The following is a 16,815-nucleotide window of genomic DNA, read 5'->3' as shown; positions in this document are numbered from 1 at the left end:
TGGCAGGGAGGCAGGGAAGGGCTCAGCAGAAAACTCTTACAGCCCCAGTAAGTCTGTTTGATCCCTTGTTGACATCTTGCCCTCTGGGGGAGGAGAGGGTGTGTCCTTATACCTCCCTTGGGCAGAAGTGTCCTGACCCTATCCCTCCACCCCAATGATGAAAGCAGAGTCTGGCTGCTCTCCCCCTCCAACTGTGTTCTAATCACAAGGACTCACACTCAGGCCTTTCTTCAAGCTCCACCTACCTTCTCCATACTCTTAATGTCACAGGTGATCCCTTTCAGTATGAGATCCAGCTCAGGCCGGTACCGTAGTTGGTAGTTGTTAAACTGGATCTCCCCTTTGCTGGGCCAACCTGGGGGAGGTCTCTTATCAGTCACCCAGGGTGCCTGGCAAAGAGACAGGAAGGGAAGTGCTTTACATGGTGGCAATTCACTGAAGGGTACCCATAGGACTCCTATCACAGAGCAGAAGGATAGCAGTATCCCAGCCACCTGTGGGCATCTGCAATGATGAGACTGCAACTCCCAGAAGTTTCCAATTAAAGAACCCCCATCCCTCAAGGTTTCTCTGTGGAGCTACGGAATGAAGACACCTTTTAACTTAGTGCATTCCAAGACCTGACTTCCCCCCAAACCATTTCCTATCTAAGTTTTAAGAAATTGGGTTGAGTTAGAGCACAGTGAGTTGTAGGAGAAACTTTATGATTCTATATGAAATCTCTAGACAGGGTAAAGATACTCTTTTGAAGGAAACTTTTTTTTTTTTTTTGGCTTGTCCATGGGTTCTTCTAATTTCTCCTTACCTCGTTTTCCACTTTGATGTACTCATTTATTCGTTCAACAGCCACAATGTTGGTCTCTATTTCTGACGTCATCCTCACTAACCAGTTCAGGGTTTGTGTGATCTACAGAAAATCATCTCAGGCTCAGAAACCAACTCAATTTGTCAAACCATAAGGTCAGTCCAGTAACTCTGGTGAACAACAGAGTCCTTTTGGGTGCTCCGCCATGATCACATTGGGCCTATATTAACTCCTAATGAACACAGCACCATACAGAACCAGCTGGTAGCTACGTAAACCTCCTGCATATTAGTTACAAAAGATGGCCAAGTGACTCATCAAATGAACATTTAGTGAATATTTATTACTGTGACAGACATAGTCTTGGGCACCAGGAAATAATGTCTAACATGTATCCCCTAGTCATGCTGGGGATGCATATCATTTTATTGGACTCTTGATTAGAATTTTCTTGATTAGAATTAACTATTCTGTGATTTAAGAAAAACAAACATAGAAGAAGACAGTCAAAAGACTTTCTGGTTACTACTGCATTTTGGAAAAGAAACTCGTTTATTCTCTTTTGACTAGAATCAAGCAAAGAGGCAAAGAGATGGGGACTATTAGGTTGCTTCATATCAAACTGCTTTCTTAACTGCCAAAGGCAACAAAGTTTTTGTCCGTTTTTCCAGATGACACTGGTACCTGCTTAGAAAGGGTAAGGAGCATGTCCATAGACTACACAATTAGTAAGAGATAGAGCCAGGGTTTGAACCTTAGTCTTCCCTACTCCCTTCTAAATCTAGAAAGGAATCAAGAGCACAAACTCCATGGTAGATTCTAGACTCAAGAATAAGTGCATTAATTTAACCAAACTCCCAACCTTAAGACTCACATTAAGTGCATTGGACAGAACAAAGCCCGCAGTGTCTCCACTTAGTGTATCTCTATAAATAACCATCATCACAGATGCAAAGAAGACAATCAGGTTCCCAATCAGCTCCAGACGGACTGCAAGCCACCTGTAGGGCAACAGAACCAGAGAGAAAGGTGTCACTGATCTTCACCTCCTTACCCTAACCAGGAACCTACGTGTTCATGGAACACTCTCAGAGGGATTGAGTTGGTAGGGTTGTGTTCTCATGAGATGCCTCAATTTGACTATACCATGTGTTCCTAAAATCTTTTAAATTAGATTTTAGAAAATAAATTGCATCTTAAACGTACTAGAGGAGCTTGCTAACCTAAGGGAATTCTATGATTCAGTGTCTCCCATACTTGACGAATCATAAGAACCATCTGAGGTAATAGTTAAAAGTACACAAAATTCATGCCAAAAAAAAAAAAATCCTGGACTTTAACCCCCAGGAGATTCTGGTTCAGAGAGCCTAGGGTGGACTTCAGGAATCCATATTTTTAAGTAAACTCTACCCCCAATGTGGGGCTCAAACTCATGACACCAAGATCAAGGGTCATGCTCTACTGACTAAGCCCACCAGGCACTCCAGGAATCTGTATTTTTTCTTTTTGTTTGTTTCTTTAGAGAAAGAAAGAAAAAAATCTTTTTTTTTTTAATGTTTATTTTGAGAGAGACAGAGTGTGTGTGTGTGTGTGTGTGTGTGTGTGTGTGAGTTGGGGAGGGACAGAGAGAGGGACAGAATCCCAAGCAGGCCCTGCTCTGTTAAAGCAGACCCTGACACATGATCCATGAAATCATGACCTGAACCAAAATCAAGAGTCAGACGCTCAACTGACTGAGCCACCCAGGCACCCCAGGAATTTATATTTTTAATAAATGTTCTAAGTGATCTCTTTTGATTAGGCAGGGCAATAGAGAAAAGGGATTAGGCAATGCCATAGAGAATCCATCTGTAAGTGAAGAAAGTCAGCAGCACACGAAGGTTCAACGTACCCTGATTTCATGATTTTAAAAAGGGAAAGAAGCTGGAGGTGGAGGTGCAAGTGGATCACAGGGTGAGATGTTGGAACTTTATGGAGAACTGAATAATGTGTAGACATCATTCATAAAATGTGACTTTCCCAAAGAAAATGAATTTAAGTTTGCACCAATAATTCTAGCACATGTACAAATAAATATGATACATATTTTACAACGGCGTCTAAATAGGATTGACTCACATGCCAATGTTCTTCTTGGAAAGTATCTAAGAAATAAAGTCTCTTTACAATCAGAGTCCTGACCGCTCCATGTTCCAGGTAATACTGAACATCATTAGCCTGCCCTTAACACTTCAAGATAATGTGGAAGCCACTCAGGAACGGTCACTTCCTGAAAAAGACCTCCAAGGACATATCCCTTCTTGCCAGGGTCTAGTGATGCTGCAGAAATGAAGGACGCTCACCCTACTCAGGATTCACCTCCTTGGATAGGAGCTTTCCAGGTCTGTCATCACTGGTTTTACCTAAACATTCCATAGTCTCCTCCCTCCAATCTCGGCTTCTTTTGCCACCCTACAAGCACACACTGCCCGTGGAGAATCTCACATCCGCTCTCAGGGAAGCCAACTACACATTCCCAGTTCACCCAGCACTGCTTAAGTAGCTGGGATACCAAATGCTTATCGATGTCATTGGACTTCCACCATAGCCCTATGATACAGGTTGTGTTCTAGGTGCTGTAAAACAAACCAAAAATGAGATTTTCCTTAGGTCAAGGCATTTTACCCAACTTGGTAAATAGAGTGGGCACAAGCATCCAGTCTCTGACTCCAAACTTCATACTTTCTTCTACTTACACAACAAGTATGTTTGGGCACAGTGAAATTCACATCACTGGCTACACCTGCCCTCCCATAGCTAAGGTCAAACATACATAACCCTAAAGCATATATTTGGGTAAATACCCAGGGGCAGCCTCACCTGTTGGAGACAATCCAAGAGAAGACACATTTCTGGTTGGTGTCAATCCCCACCTCATTATGTTTTAGAAATCGCTGCTGATGCTCAAAGGCACGGATGACAGACAAACCTGACACAGTCTCACTGAAGTGAGAGTAGATTGGGGACCTGGTGACAGAGTCCAGACGTTTCAGCTGGCGGGAAGTAGCCACATAAAACATCTGGACCCCAAAAGTAAACAGTCAGTCACAATCACATTGCATATGCAATATCTCTTCCTCTGTGGCCGTGACCCAGCATTCTTCACCTTGATGGCCACAGCCCATATCTGAACAGGACAGAAGACTCTAGGCTCACCTCTGGCTAGGAGAATGAGGAGAGAGGCCTGGGAAGACATTGGTGGGGAACAGAGGAGGATGAAAGTGAGGAGACTATACCACTTGAGGAATTTAGTCAGCCTGACCCATATTCTCCCAAAGAATCTGCATATATTGTCCAAGCAACAGTTTTTGTAGTAGCTGGAAAAACTGTCTCCAAAGGGATTTTGTAAATTACAGCTGGGACTCTAGGGGTGTGGAAAGTGGAGATGGGCAGAAAATGGCCAGAGAAAGGTAGCCCGAGGATTAGATAAAAATTGAATAGTCAGGCAAGTGACCAAACTGTGCTTCAATGGTGTATGAAGGTAGTTCTGGAAATATGTGGAACGTTGAGGGTCTAAGAACTAGGACTATATGTGCAGACAGACCTTGAGACACAAGGCTGAAGGATGAGATTTAGTGGAATGCAGTTCTGCGGTGCTACTGGAGTCTGTGAGGATTTGTTGAGACCAGGAAAGAGCTGGTCATTTGAGAGTCTGGACCCAAAACGTTTTACCTAGAAGTTTCCTCAAATATCCTTCTTCTTACTGTTGGCTTATCATTAATGGCTGAGAGGTTGTTATTGAGATAGCAATGTACCTGAGGAACTTAACACAAATACCAGGGGTTGTCACCTTACCAAGAGCCACAAGGCTGCACTTAACTGCAAGTTTTTCAGAATTGTTTTCCCAACGTAAACATTTCATCCCAACGAATTCTCTCCACAGCTTGCCTCCCCTCATCACTTTTTAATATGGGCGTGGAGTCCCCTCCACTTGCTTCACTTGGCTTTCAAGCTATCTGTTCCCTCAAGAATATATTGGCATTGAGTCTAAGTCATCCATAGACACCCAGGTGAAACTAGAATTGCCCTGAAGTGAATAGAGATCTAGCTTCTGCCAAGAGACATCTCCCAGAAGATAAGCCTAAGCCAATCAAGGAAGCAGCCATAGCACAACTCTTCTAGAAGCAACCCATCACCTATCCATTACGGGGGATCTTACAGAACTTACAGACTGTCCAGAGCCAACCTCAAAGTAGTCTTAGGTCCAAACATAAATCTGCCCCGTGTAAATCTTTAGTTGAGGGTTGGGGGAGGGCAGCAGCTAAAGTGAGATCTGCTGTGAACCACACACCAGTTGGTGCTGACACTCTATCTCCAGACAGTGGCCTCTGGACTCCTCACTATGTCAATATAGGACTAAGTGACAAAGATGCTAGAGAGGACTGAATGACTAGCAATAAACAAAAGAGAAGATTCTCAGGAGGGAGACTGGGCTTTTGTAAGTAGAGAGGAAAGGACACCTAGGTCTTTTTGAACCTACCTGCACAAATGTATAAATGATGCCAAGGGGAATGATGACGGTGATAAAGATGGGAGTGGCCATGCAGATCATGACAAGGGTGCTGATGATTCCCAGGAAGCACACTAGCCAGCTTCGCAGGGACAAGGGGAGGGTGTCATCCACCGTGGAGATATCCTAGGAACACATAAATTAGAAGAATGCTGTGCAAATAGGTTACTAGGAAATCTTCCATCTTCCTGACTCCAGCAGGGGAATTGTTGGATTCTGGGTTCCCAGTGAGTCCTTCATTTAGTCATTTCATGGTATTCATTTGCAATACACTTTTCTGCTCATCCCAATAACCAATATCACTTCTGTAATTTCTTCATCTTTCTAAATCCTTCCAAACAGATATGGCAGTCACCCTTCACTTTTTTCAACAGACTTGGTAAAGGTTTTCACTCTTCTCAGTGAAATTCTCACTTGTCAGATTTATTAAACCATTCATAATCATTGTAAGCTAATAGAGACTTACAGGTAAATCCTCCTCTAACTGAGCCAATTCAATTTAATTTAACTTTACAAGGTCCTAATTCCATTCAGTGCCTAGAATAGAACCTGGCACATAACAAGCATTCCTTCTGTTTGAAGCCTCCAGTCAACAAGCCTTGTCACCGACCCTTGACTGAAGAACCATCATCTACCTGGCAAGCTGTTTTCTCTGCTGAGCAGAGAGCTTCATGAGGAGAGGGAGGTGGAGGTCAAATGTGACACTCGCCTGGCCAGTGTTCTAACCAAGTAACCCAGAGGTGACAAATGGGTCTTACTGCCATATTGCCTTCATGTCATGTTGAATAAATGAACAAATGGATGGATGGATGGATGGATGGACGGATGGATAATGGGTCAGTATACACAGGAAGTCTGACTTATACTTTGGGCTTCCCTTACTTACATTTCTTAGATTATATGGATTTTAGCATTAGTAATGTGTGGGTATCAAGGTGAGTTCAAATTATCTCTGGAGTTTCCCAAACTGGATAAGGGATAACAGTTTCCCAAGAGTCCTGAATGACTGAGTCTAATTTATCTTCTCAGAGTCCTATCAGAATGCAAATAACTATATGTCCAGGATTGGCAGAAAAAAAGAAATCCTTACCAGCTATCAGTTCTATACAGATTACTTTTTGTCCTTTACTGGCATAGATTCTCCCACTTTCTTTCTTCCATCCTCTCCCTTCACCTCTTAAGGGCTCAGCCATCTATTCCAGAGGACTCTAAATCAAACTCTCCTTTATAGGTATGAGCTCCCTTTCCCCACAAAACTCACCATATAGTCAATGACAGTTTCCTTTTGCATGCAAAAGCAGTTAGCAAAATATGACAGTTGCCTAACTCACAGTAAGGTCTCTGCATTCTTTTTCAGAAGATTAATTATATACATATAATTTTATATTTATTTATATGTATTTATATTTATATATGGTTATATATAATACATATATAATTATACATTTATATATACTTATACACATATATGATATATATAAATATAATTAACCTGGCACATAACAAGCATTCCATGTTTTATATATTCCATATATATATACACACACACACGCACACCCATATATTCCATGTAATAAATATATATTACAACATCAGAAAAGAGTGTGCAATCTTTGCAAAATTCCTGTGAGAAATCTCCCCATTTAAAATTGCATGCCCAGGGTGTCTAGATGGCTCAGTCGGTTAAGCATCTGACTTCAGCTCAGGTCATGATCTCACAGTTCACGAGTTTGAGCCCTGCATCGTGCTCTGTGCTGACAGCTTGGAGCCTGGAGCCTGCTTCAGATTCTGTGTCTCCCTGTCTGTCTGCCCCTCCCCTGCTCATGCTCTGTCTCTGTCTCTCAAAAATAAGTGTTAAATTTTTTTTTAAATAAAATAAAATTGCATGCTCTTTGGGGCATCTGGCTGGTTCAGTCAGTAGAGCATGGGACTCTTGATCTCAGGGTTGTGAGTTCAAGCCCCACATTTGGCATGGAGCCTATTTTAAAATGAAATAAAATAAAATAAGATAGGGGCACCTGGGTGGCTCAGTCAGTTAAGCGTCCAACTTCAGCTCGGGTCATGATCTCACGGCTCATGGGTTCAACCCCACATCAGGCTCTGCACTGACAGCTCAGAGCCTGGAGCCTTCTTTGGATTCTGTGTCTCCCTCCCTCTCTGCACCTCCTCTGCTCGCACTCTGTCTCTCTCAAAAATAAACATTAAAAATAAAATAAAATGAATAAAATAACTAAAAAACTAACATAACTAACTAACATAACTAACCTAACAACCTAACATAAAATAGTATGTTTTTTTAGGTTTTATTAAAGAGCAGAAAACCGACTGAAGTTGTCTCCAATGACATCATGCTCACCATATTTGTCCCAGAGTAAAGTGATAAATGGAAACCAGTCAACTTGTCCAGTTTTAAAGCAGCCACGATGTCCCAGAACTTAGCTGTGGGCTGGCCTTTATGTCTGTTCTGAGGCCAAAAAGATAAGGGTCTAAAGCTACTCAGACAGTGTGAAAAATGTGCTCCCTTTTCTACAAACAAGAAGACTAGGGACGCCTGGGTGGCGCAGTCGGTTAAGCATCCGACTTCAGCCAGGTCACGATCTCAGCCAGGTCACAATCTCGCAGTCCGGGAGTTCGAGCCCCGCGTCAGGCTCTGGGCTGATGGCTCGGAGCCTGGAGCCTGTTTCCGATTCTGTGTCTCCCTCTCTCTCTGCCCATCCCCCGTTCATGCTCTGTCTCTCTCTGTCCCAAAAATAAATAAAAACGTTGGAAAAAAAAAAAAAAAGAAGACTAAAAGCGTGCTGATGACAGCCGACTATTAGAATTACTTGATTTCTGCCTCTGTTCCTAAAATCTCCATCTCAAATGCATGAAGAATCATGGGTTGGGTTTGGCTCTTGGAAGACAGCCATCTATGATCTTATCATTTATTAAGCATTCCAGCGCCTCATACAGTCCTTGGCTCATACCAGCTGCTCGATAAATACCGTTGAATAAATGAATGCTAAGCGTTCCCGGATCTGCAGTACATGGAAATAATGTTTTATAACTTTATTAAAATTTTAGGTGGCTCTTTTCCATAATCCAGACTTCATTTACTTATCTTAAAGTATCAAAGATAGAATAGGAATGGAGCAGAGACCAAGCAAAGGGTTATTCTGTTTTCTCTTTTATTGACCATCATAGCCAGTGCATGTGTTCTTCCCTCTGCAGGATAATCCTTCTCATTTTTCTTCTACTACTGCCAACCCACCTCTCCCAACCATATCTCCCTGGCTAAGTTCCTTTTATGACTTAAGTCTCACATTTTCTGACATTTCCCGCTTTGTCACCAGGAGGAGCTGGTACCTCTTTGCTCTGTCACTGTTTTGTACTCCCAGAACAGCACTATATACACATGTTGTTATTGGTTTTATTGTGTCCTGTCATACTCCTTTATTTCCTTGACTGTCTCCCTCACTAGATGGTGAGCTCTTAAACGGCCTTAGCTTTTCATCTCTATATCCCCAGGATCCTTGGGACCTCACACAAGGTGCTCAATAAACATTTGCGTGCTAAGTGGACAAAAGAACTATAACTGTATACTGTTGCCTAGGGGGATAGGAGAATTCTTGCCCTGTTCACAGTGGAAAGATCCTAAAACACAACATCGTACAGCCCTTTAGATACTTACACCAGCGAACCTGTTCACAATCCGGCCTGTGGGTGTTGTGTCAAAAAAACTCATGGGTGCTCGAAGGATATTGGTTAGCAGTTGCTTGTGAAGGATGTTTGACGCATGAGTGGAAGCACGGGCACTGCAAAGATTTCCTATGAGCACAAACACACCTAAAAATGGAACGAGTTTAGTCAGTACTATGCACAGGGATCCCTAAAGACCTGTGCCAAGGACATGATGGCAATTTCTTCCCTGAGTCTAGACAAAGTACATAGACCAGGCAGATTCTCTAAGAGATGGCTGGTATAGCCATCAGACATACCTTGTACCAATCCCAGAGCTCCATAGACGCCAACTCTCAGGTCCCTCTGTGAGGCTGGATAGTTGGTGCCATTATAAGTTTTAGAGTCATTGGTCCAAGCGCTGAGCCAGAGGTTGGACCCAATATAAGCCACAGCATTGATCACATAGGCAATGATGATGAAGAATATCAAACACAATCCCATGGCTCGCAGGTATTTCAGGTAGATGGACAGCTTCACCTGAAAAGCACCCACCCTCAGTATTAGAAATCCTAACGGCTATTGGTGAGTAGTTACCTAGAATACCAATCACAAGGGGGAGTGGAGTCCCCTGGAAAAGTGGATAGCAGGTAGCAAAATTTGGTAATCTGTGGTCACAATTTCTGCATTAGGCCAGGATACTAATGGATGCGGAAATACAATGTGGGGTAAATAATATCACATTATTAATAATCTTCTAGATACAATTAAGAGAGAAAGATATCAAAATAGAGTGGGAGAACAACAACACAGACACAACAGAGTGGGATGGAGGGTATACTGCAGACCTTGGAGCTTGTTTTTAGTAATTTGGATTTAAATTAAGACCTTAAACTTAAGACCTTGTTTTTAAAGTTTTATTAATTTGAATTGTGTGCTCTCAGATCGACTTATTAGTATTTTCTGGCTCCAAGAATTGCATCTCAAAGCAGTTTTGTTGTTCCCTCCACATATCAGAATGGAATTACTTATGCAATGTGGTATGAGGATGTTTACAGGAAACCTGTCATTCTTGGAAATAGGATTTGATAGAAAGCCCAAAGCCTCTACTAACATTTCAATGATGAAGCTGAAGATTTGCAAAGCACATGAGACATATCCCGCCTGTAGATATGTATTCAAGTCACCAAACTTTAAAATGTTCAGATCCCAAGCCTTAGATCACCTCAAATTGTACTTTTTATTGTGGCCTTCACCTTTCCAGTTTGTATGAATTCCTTCTTAATTAGTTTTTGTCCTTTGACTAGTTCTTCCTCCTCCTTCAGGGTATTCACATTCCGAGTTTTCAAAGAGTTTTTTAGGGATTTCCGGTGCCTGCTACTGGACCTAGAACTGAGAAAGAGAGAGGAGGAAAGCATTCTTGAGGACGCGCAGATGCATCGGGGGGGGGTCTTGTTGCAAGCAGATGTCACAGTCGCTCTGCTAACATCAAAGTGCATTTCAGAACACATGGCCATAGAGAAACACCCCACCCTGCCCCTGCTCTCCGTACAAAGAAACAAAGGAAGAGCTGGGAGTGTCCCCGGTTTCCACACCCTCAGGACAAGCCCACAGAGAAAAAGAGAATGATCAGATGGAAGTATGGAAGTGATGACGAGGGCTGCCAGCTGAATAGATGACCAACCTGTGACTAAGTGTTCGATGAAGGCTGTTCTCTCTTCTCATGGTCAAGGAGGCCACCTCCTCAGGGATTTCCTCCACACTGGGCATCAGCCCACAGTCATCTTCTTCACTGTCCTCATTGACTAGGAGACACATCAAAGGTTAGGGAGGTGGCGACATAGAGCCATCTGAATTCTATGAACAAGGAAGAGTTCTTTCTGATCTAGCTGGCCCTTCAGCAAGAGACCACAAATGTATACACAGGCTGGAATATTTTGCTTCAGAAATATTACTTATTAGTATCTCTAATAGCTGAGAAATACAAGGATAAAGGAGAGATGAGTTAATGTTCTAGTGGAAGAGAAAATGGTAAAAAGGAGAAAAATATTCCCAGAAGCTTCTCAGTTCTTTTGCAGCAAGGAAAGAACTTTTAAGGTTATAGTAGATAAGCAGAAGAGTCCTAATTCCCAGAATTTACTAGAAAGGGGAGTATAAATTAAAAATGCTCTTCTTGAAATTCAAATAACTTTACAAACTTTTGTGAATTTAAAACACTTGAAAAACATATGCTGCAAATAAAGAATACATTTTTAAAATTGAAAATAAAAGAAGTAAAATGTAAAACAGCCTGGACATCAGTGGCAATGGTAAAGACCTCTGGAAATTGATAACTCCATAAAGCAGTGAGAATACTGGCAAAATATTGTTAAACTTTTTTCCTAACTCTGGAATTAACCAAAGGCTTGCAACAATCCAAGGAACATTTATTTAAGAAAAATGGTTAAATCCCAGTAAGAACAATAAGCTTTGTGATAGTTTAATTTACCCCCAATCCTCTCTCCTCAGATCCACTGTAGCCTAGAATACTAATAGCCTCACAAACATGGTAACCACAAATAGCAGCCTCCTGGCTGCTGGAGGGAACAGAAAGTGTTCAAAATTCTCCCAAAGCCTCATCCTGTAACTGAACTCAAGTCTGTCTGCCCAACATGCAGCAAAGACAATCACTGAGCCATTGAGTATAAAGTAAGGAAAGGGTTTGAGAGGATGCCAAAAAGACAGGAGGAGGGCAAGCTTCACATTTGCCTCCACAAAGTAGAGTCAAGAAAATTTAAGGGCAAATGAAAAAGGCCTGGGTAAAGAGTTGTAGTTGTGCTTACTAAGTCCCACTAACCCTTTGGTTACCGATTTCAACCCCTAGAGAACCATCATTATTTGACCTGTCTGGCAGTTCCCTAGAAAACCCCATGCACAGGGCTTGTCTTTGTTGGACCTGACTTGGAGTCAGCAATCGGCAACAATTGTTTAACATCACAGCTGCCTGAGATGGTGATAACAGTTGGGGCAAATAAGTAGCTAAACAAAAACTTAAAAGGAAAAGCTGGGGAATAAGATATCCTTAGGGAGCTTTGATATCTTTAATATACCCCTGGCAATCTAGAATGCCATACACATGGGCAGGGCTGCACACATGCTCCAGAGAGACTGGAGAAGGCTCTACTCTCACCTCTGGCTACTCTGGGCAAGCAAGAAACAAAAGGTGAAGCAGAATTGTAAATTGTCTACTGGAGTGTTAAGGACACGCCCCCTCCCCCCCCCCCCCCCCCCCCCCGCCACCGCCCACCACACACACACACACACACACACACACACACACACACACACACACAAAGCCTCTCAGAAAAGCCTGAGTGACTTATTGGTTCCAGGCCCGTAAAGAAATCTCTAATCATTAGCTGACCACCCAAGCAGAGACTTCATTGGCCACACACGACAAAGAACGCAGGTTTAGTAAGAATTAGTTAAGGAAATTAAACAGGAGGAACAACAAATCCTGGCAGAGGAAAAATCTTATTTCCAGAGTTGTATTATTTAAAGTGACCAGTTTTCAACAAAAAATTGTGAGACACGCAAAGAAAGCATGGGACCATACACAGGAAAAAAAAGCAGTCAACAGAAACTGTACCTAGGGAAGCACAGGCATTGGGCTTACCAGAGAAAGACTTTAAATCAACTATTATAAATATGTTCAAAGAAGAAAAGAAAACCATGTCTAAAGATCTAAAGTATGAAAATGAGTTCTTATCAAATAGAGAACATCAAAACAGATCAAATTAAGAAAAAAATAGAAATTCTAGAAAAGTACAGTAACTAAAATGAAAAATCCATTAGAAAGACTCAACAGATTTACTAAAGAGATTAAGTGTGTGACTTAATCCAATCAACCATCTTAGCACAAAAGCTGCCAGCTTGGACTGTAGGGGACAGAGGCAGGACTAAATGAAGGAATATGGTCAGACTTCTGGGATTCTACAGGCAGAAAACGTACCAATAGAACTATCCAGCCATGAACATGTGTTATCCTTCAAGAAGAGGGAAAAATGACCCTGGGGTTGACTACCCCTCAGTTCCAGAGGGTGGAACCACCAGCCCAGGTTGAGCCTAAAGAACAGATAGCATCAGACCAAACAAGACTATCATCAAACCTTAAAATCTGGTGGAATTGACCCTGCTAGATTTGGGATTTGCTTGGGATTCATGACCGTCTTTCCTTTTTGAAATGGGAATGTCTATCCTAATGCTGGTCTTACCACTGAAGCAGATAATCTGTCTGGTTTTATAGCTTGTCAGATGGAGAGGAGTTTTGCCCCAAGACTCTGGGTCTCACCCACAACTGATTTGAGTGAGGAGAGGATAAAATTTGGGACTTCAAATTGACATTTGGAGGAGATTTTGGACTTAGAGGAGATACTGGAATGATTAACACATTGGGGATGCTGGGATGGTGTGAATGTATTTTGGACACAAAAAAGATGTGAATTTGGGGATGCCAGAGAATAGACATGATAGAGTGACTTGTGTCCCCCACCAAATCCATATGTTGAAATCCTAACCTCCACTACCTCAGAATGTGACTTTATTTGGAAATAGGATCATTGTAGATGTAATTAGTTAAGATGAGGTCAGACTGGAGTGGGATGAGCCCCTAATGCATTATGTCTGATGTTTTTATAAAAAGGGGAAACTTGGAATTGATGCACACAAGGGAGAATAGCATGTGAGGATGAAGGCAGAGATCGATGTGATGGGTCTTCAAACCAAAAATGCCAAAGATTGTCAACAAACCCCCAGAAGCTAGGAGAGAGTCCTGGAACATGTTCTTCCCTGTCGCGTTCGGAAGGAACCAATCCTATGGATTGATTTTGGACTTCTAGCGTCCAGAACCATGAGACAATAAATGTCTGTTGTTTGAGCCAGTTTGTAGTGTTTTGTTATGGCAGCTAATTAAGAAAATAGTATACAATTTTTAAAAAGGGGGGGTTGCCCCTGGGTGGCTTAGTTGGTTAAGCGACCGACCGGCTCAGGTCATGATCTCACTGCTCATGGGTTTGAGCCCCATGTCAGACTCTGTGCTGACAGCTCAGAACCTGGAGCCTGCTTTGGATTCTGTGTCTACCCCCCTCTCTGCCCCTCCCCTGCTCACACTCTGTCTCTCTCAAAAATAAATAGGGGCGCCTGGGTGGCTCAGTCGGTTGAGCGTCCGACTTCAGCTCAGGTCACGATCTCACAGTTCGTGAGTTCAAGCCCCGCGTCGGGCTCTGGGCTGATGGCTCAGAGCCTGGAGCCTGCTTCCGATTCTGTGTCTCCCTCTCTCTCTGCCCCTCCCCCATTCATGCTCTGTCTCTCTCTGTCTCAAAAATAAATAAACATTAAAAAAAATTTTTTTTAAATAAATAAATAAAATACTTTAAAAAAGAAAGAAAATGATAAACCAAGCCAATATTGACACAGGTCACCCTTGCCCTCCTGCCTTTCCCTTCATTCTACCATGTCATGGTCTACCCCTTGCCAACAACAACAGCATGCCAGGCATTGCTCAGAAATAATTACTCAATGTTTACCTTGATTGACAAAGGCTTGATGAGCTGTTTTACAAACTGACCTTTACATAGAGGATAGGATTCTTCAAAGGGGCCATCTGGAAACTCAGATCATGGCAGAATCCATGAAACTCAGATCGCGGCAAAAAAAAGTCTAGACTTAGCATAAGAAAACTACCCAGGCACCTCATGTTGATGTAGTTGAGCAACAACTTAAGGGAAAAAAGCATCTGACACTGCCCTTTGGCTTGGGGCCTTCACTGCCCAGGCAGGTGATTTTTGCTTTCTCTAGGCCAGTGCCTGGAGCACGTAAAGGCTAATGAAAAGTTCCGACTTCTTCCTTTCTGCTGGTTCCCAGTGCCCCTGCCCCAGTCTCCTGGGATAGCTCCCAACCCTGTCACCCATATCATCCTGTTCTTTGCTCCTGTCCTATCCCTCCAACACTTGACAGTTTATCACTCCTACTCTGTCCTGCCCTGAGCAGTTTTCAACAAAAAATTGTGAGACACGTAAAGGAAGAAAGCATGGGACCATACACAGGAAAAAAAGCAGTCAACAGAAACTGTACCTAGGGAAGCACAGGCACTGGGTTTACCAGAGAAAGACTTTAAATCAACTATTATAAATATGTTCAAAGAACAAAAGAAAACCATGTCTAAAGACTTAATACTTACAGACTTTATGGTTCAGGCTTTTCTTTCCATCTCTCGTGCTCCCTGGGGTGGGTTTGAACCATCATGTGTCCTGACCTCAAGGCCTGAATGAGTTCTCACTTGCAGGCTCTGTAACTACCTCCTTTTCTGACTGACTTGTGGAATGCACCCTTCAGATCTTGCTTTCTAAGGCTTGACCTACTGCTGGTGACTGCTACCCAAAGCAGATATCCAGAACTATGTGCAGGACTACTACTGGCAGATTCTTGGGAAGGTCCCCAGGGATCAGGGCTCCATTGCTGACTAGAGCTAATCAATGACTCCAATGGTGGTGGTATTAGGGGCTATTCCTGTGGTGTACTGTGAGACCATGCAACTGCCACGATTCTTCCTGGTTCGAAACACCCAGTGGTTTTTGGTATATTAGTCAAGATGCCCTTTGTTAGGCCTTATCAAGAATGTTTCAGTACACTATTAGTACCAGTCTATGAAGCTGTCCAGGAAGTGGTTTTAGCAGATTTAGGGTAGGTGGGGTGGGATGTGTGATTTGAGTCAACAGAAGTACAGCATCCTTAAAAGGGGGTGCCTGATGGTACTAGTCTTTCTTCCACAGGGACTAATCACCCCAAATCTTCAGTCACACCCTTCTAAAGAGTGTTCTTCGATTGCATGGTGGAGACGAGCTGAGCAGGATGAGCCCCTAGTTTGGCTCAGGCACAGAATTTCTGTGTCTGTGTTTCTTTACAGAGACATAAAATACAGAAAGAATAGATTTTGGATCTCTGGATAATTCACTTCCAAACTGAGCTCACTGGATACTGCATAGTTCAGGCAGTCAGTATCAGTTTATCACTTCTACCCTTCCCATACCCAAGCTTTATCCTGTTCCAGTCCTCCTTACATACCTGTGGCCTCTCCTTCAAGACCCATCTGTTTTTTGGATGTCTTCAGAATCTTAGCAAACAATCCTTTCTTGGCCAGCAGAGTGCTGTAGGATCCCTTCTCCAGGATGGTGCCATTCCCCAGAACCACAATCTCATCCACTTGGGGAAGAAAGTGAATGCTATGTGTAATCAAGAGTCGAGTCTGAAAAAAACAACAGTAAGTAGTGCCACCACCTTCCTTCTGTGAGCCCCTCTGTCCACCACCATCCTTGGCTTGCTCTTAAAAAGGAAAGGAAGTAACTTCTTCCTGCCAACTATGAGTAGCTAACTTCCAACTACCCAGAATGTCTATTGACTTCTTTGGCTTGCTCTGGGGGTGGGAGGGAAGGAAAAAACAGTCATTTAAATTCATTTAAGGGCTCTGTTTCAAAACGTAGCCCTGAACACTTGACCTCTTTTACTTTTTTCTTTCCTTCCCAGTGCCTCATCCTAACACCAGACCCTATGTGTAAGGGGAGACTCTGGTCCTCGTGGATATATTGTTATTTGCCTGTAGTGACAGCAAGGTTTGCCCTACACACGTTCTTCCAGCTTCCTGAGAGCTTAGGAATGTCACTTGAGATCCAAGCCTATCAATATAACAGATGCATCCTAAACTAAGGAAATAACTAGCTAATTTCCCCTTCTACTAACCAGCTAACCAACTGAACTTGAGAGCAAGGAC

The 16,815-nt window shown here is 42.7% G+C and overlaps 1 protein-coding gene across 11 annotated transcripts in view; it reads right to left on the bottom strand.

The window, feature by feature from the left end:
* The window catches only part of ABCC2 (ATP binding cassette subfamily C member 2), a 72,054-nt gene that overhangs the window by 12,581 nt on the left and 42,658 nt on the right, over nt 1–16,815 (bottom strand). For 10 of the 11 annotated variants that reach the window (XM_019813693.2, XM_045040545.1, XM_019813691.3 and 7 more), the window contains 10 exons: nt 16,113–16,293; nt 10,696–10,816; nt 10,268–10,403; nt 9,332–9,551; nt 9,025–9,179; nt 5,325–5,480; nt 3,665–3,864; nt 1,680–1,806; nt 806–907; nt 246–389 (listed from right to left, as the gene is read on the bottom strand). In XM_019813693.2, coding sequence (XP_019669252.2) covers nt 246–389; nt 806–907; nt 1,680–1,806; nt 3,665–3,864; nt 5,325–5,480; nt 9,025–9,179; nt 9,332–9,551; nt 10,268–10,403; nt 10,696–10,816; nt 16,113–16,293 — 1,542 coding nt within the window. The remainder of the gene's footprint in view (nt 1–245; nt 390–805; nt 908–1,679; nt 1,807–3,664; nt 3,865–5,324; nt 5,481–9,024; nt 9,180–9,331; nt 9,552–10,267; nt 10,404–10,695; nt 10,817–16,112; nt 16,294–16,815) is intronic. The other variant, XM_045040546.1, reaches the window with a different exon arrangement.

The sequence above is a fragment of the Felis catus genome, chromosome D2 (assembly GCF_018350175.1).
Source record: "Felis catus isolate Fca126 chromosome D2, F.catus_Fca126_mat1.0, whole genome shotgun sequence".
Lineage (NCBI taxonomy): Eukaryota > Metazoa > Chordata > Mammalia > Carnivora > Felidae > Felis > Felis catus.
The sequence above is the reverse complement of the archived record's forward strand: the minus strand, read 5'-3'. Positions and strand labels throughout refer to the sequence as shown.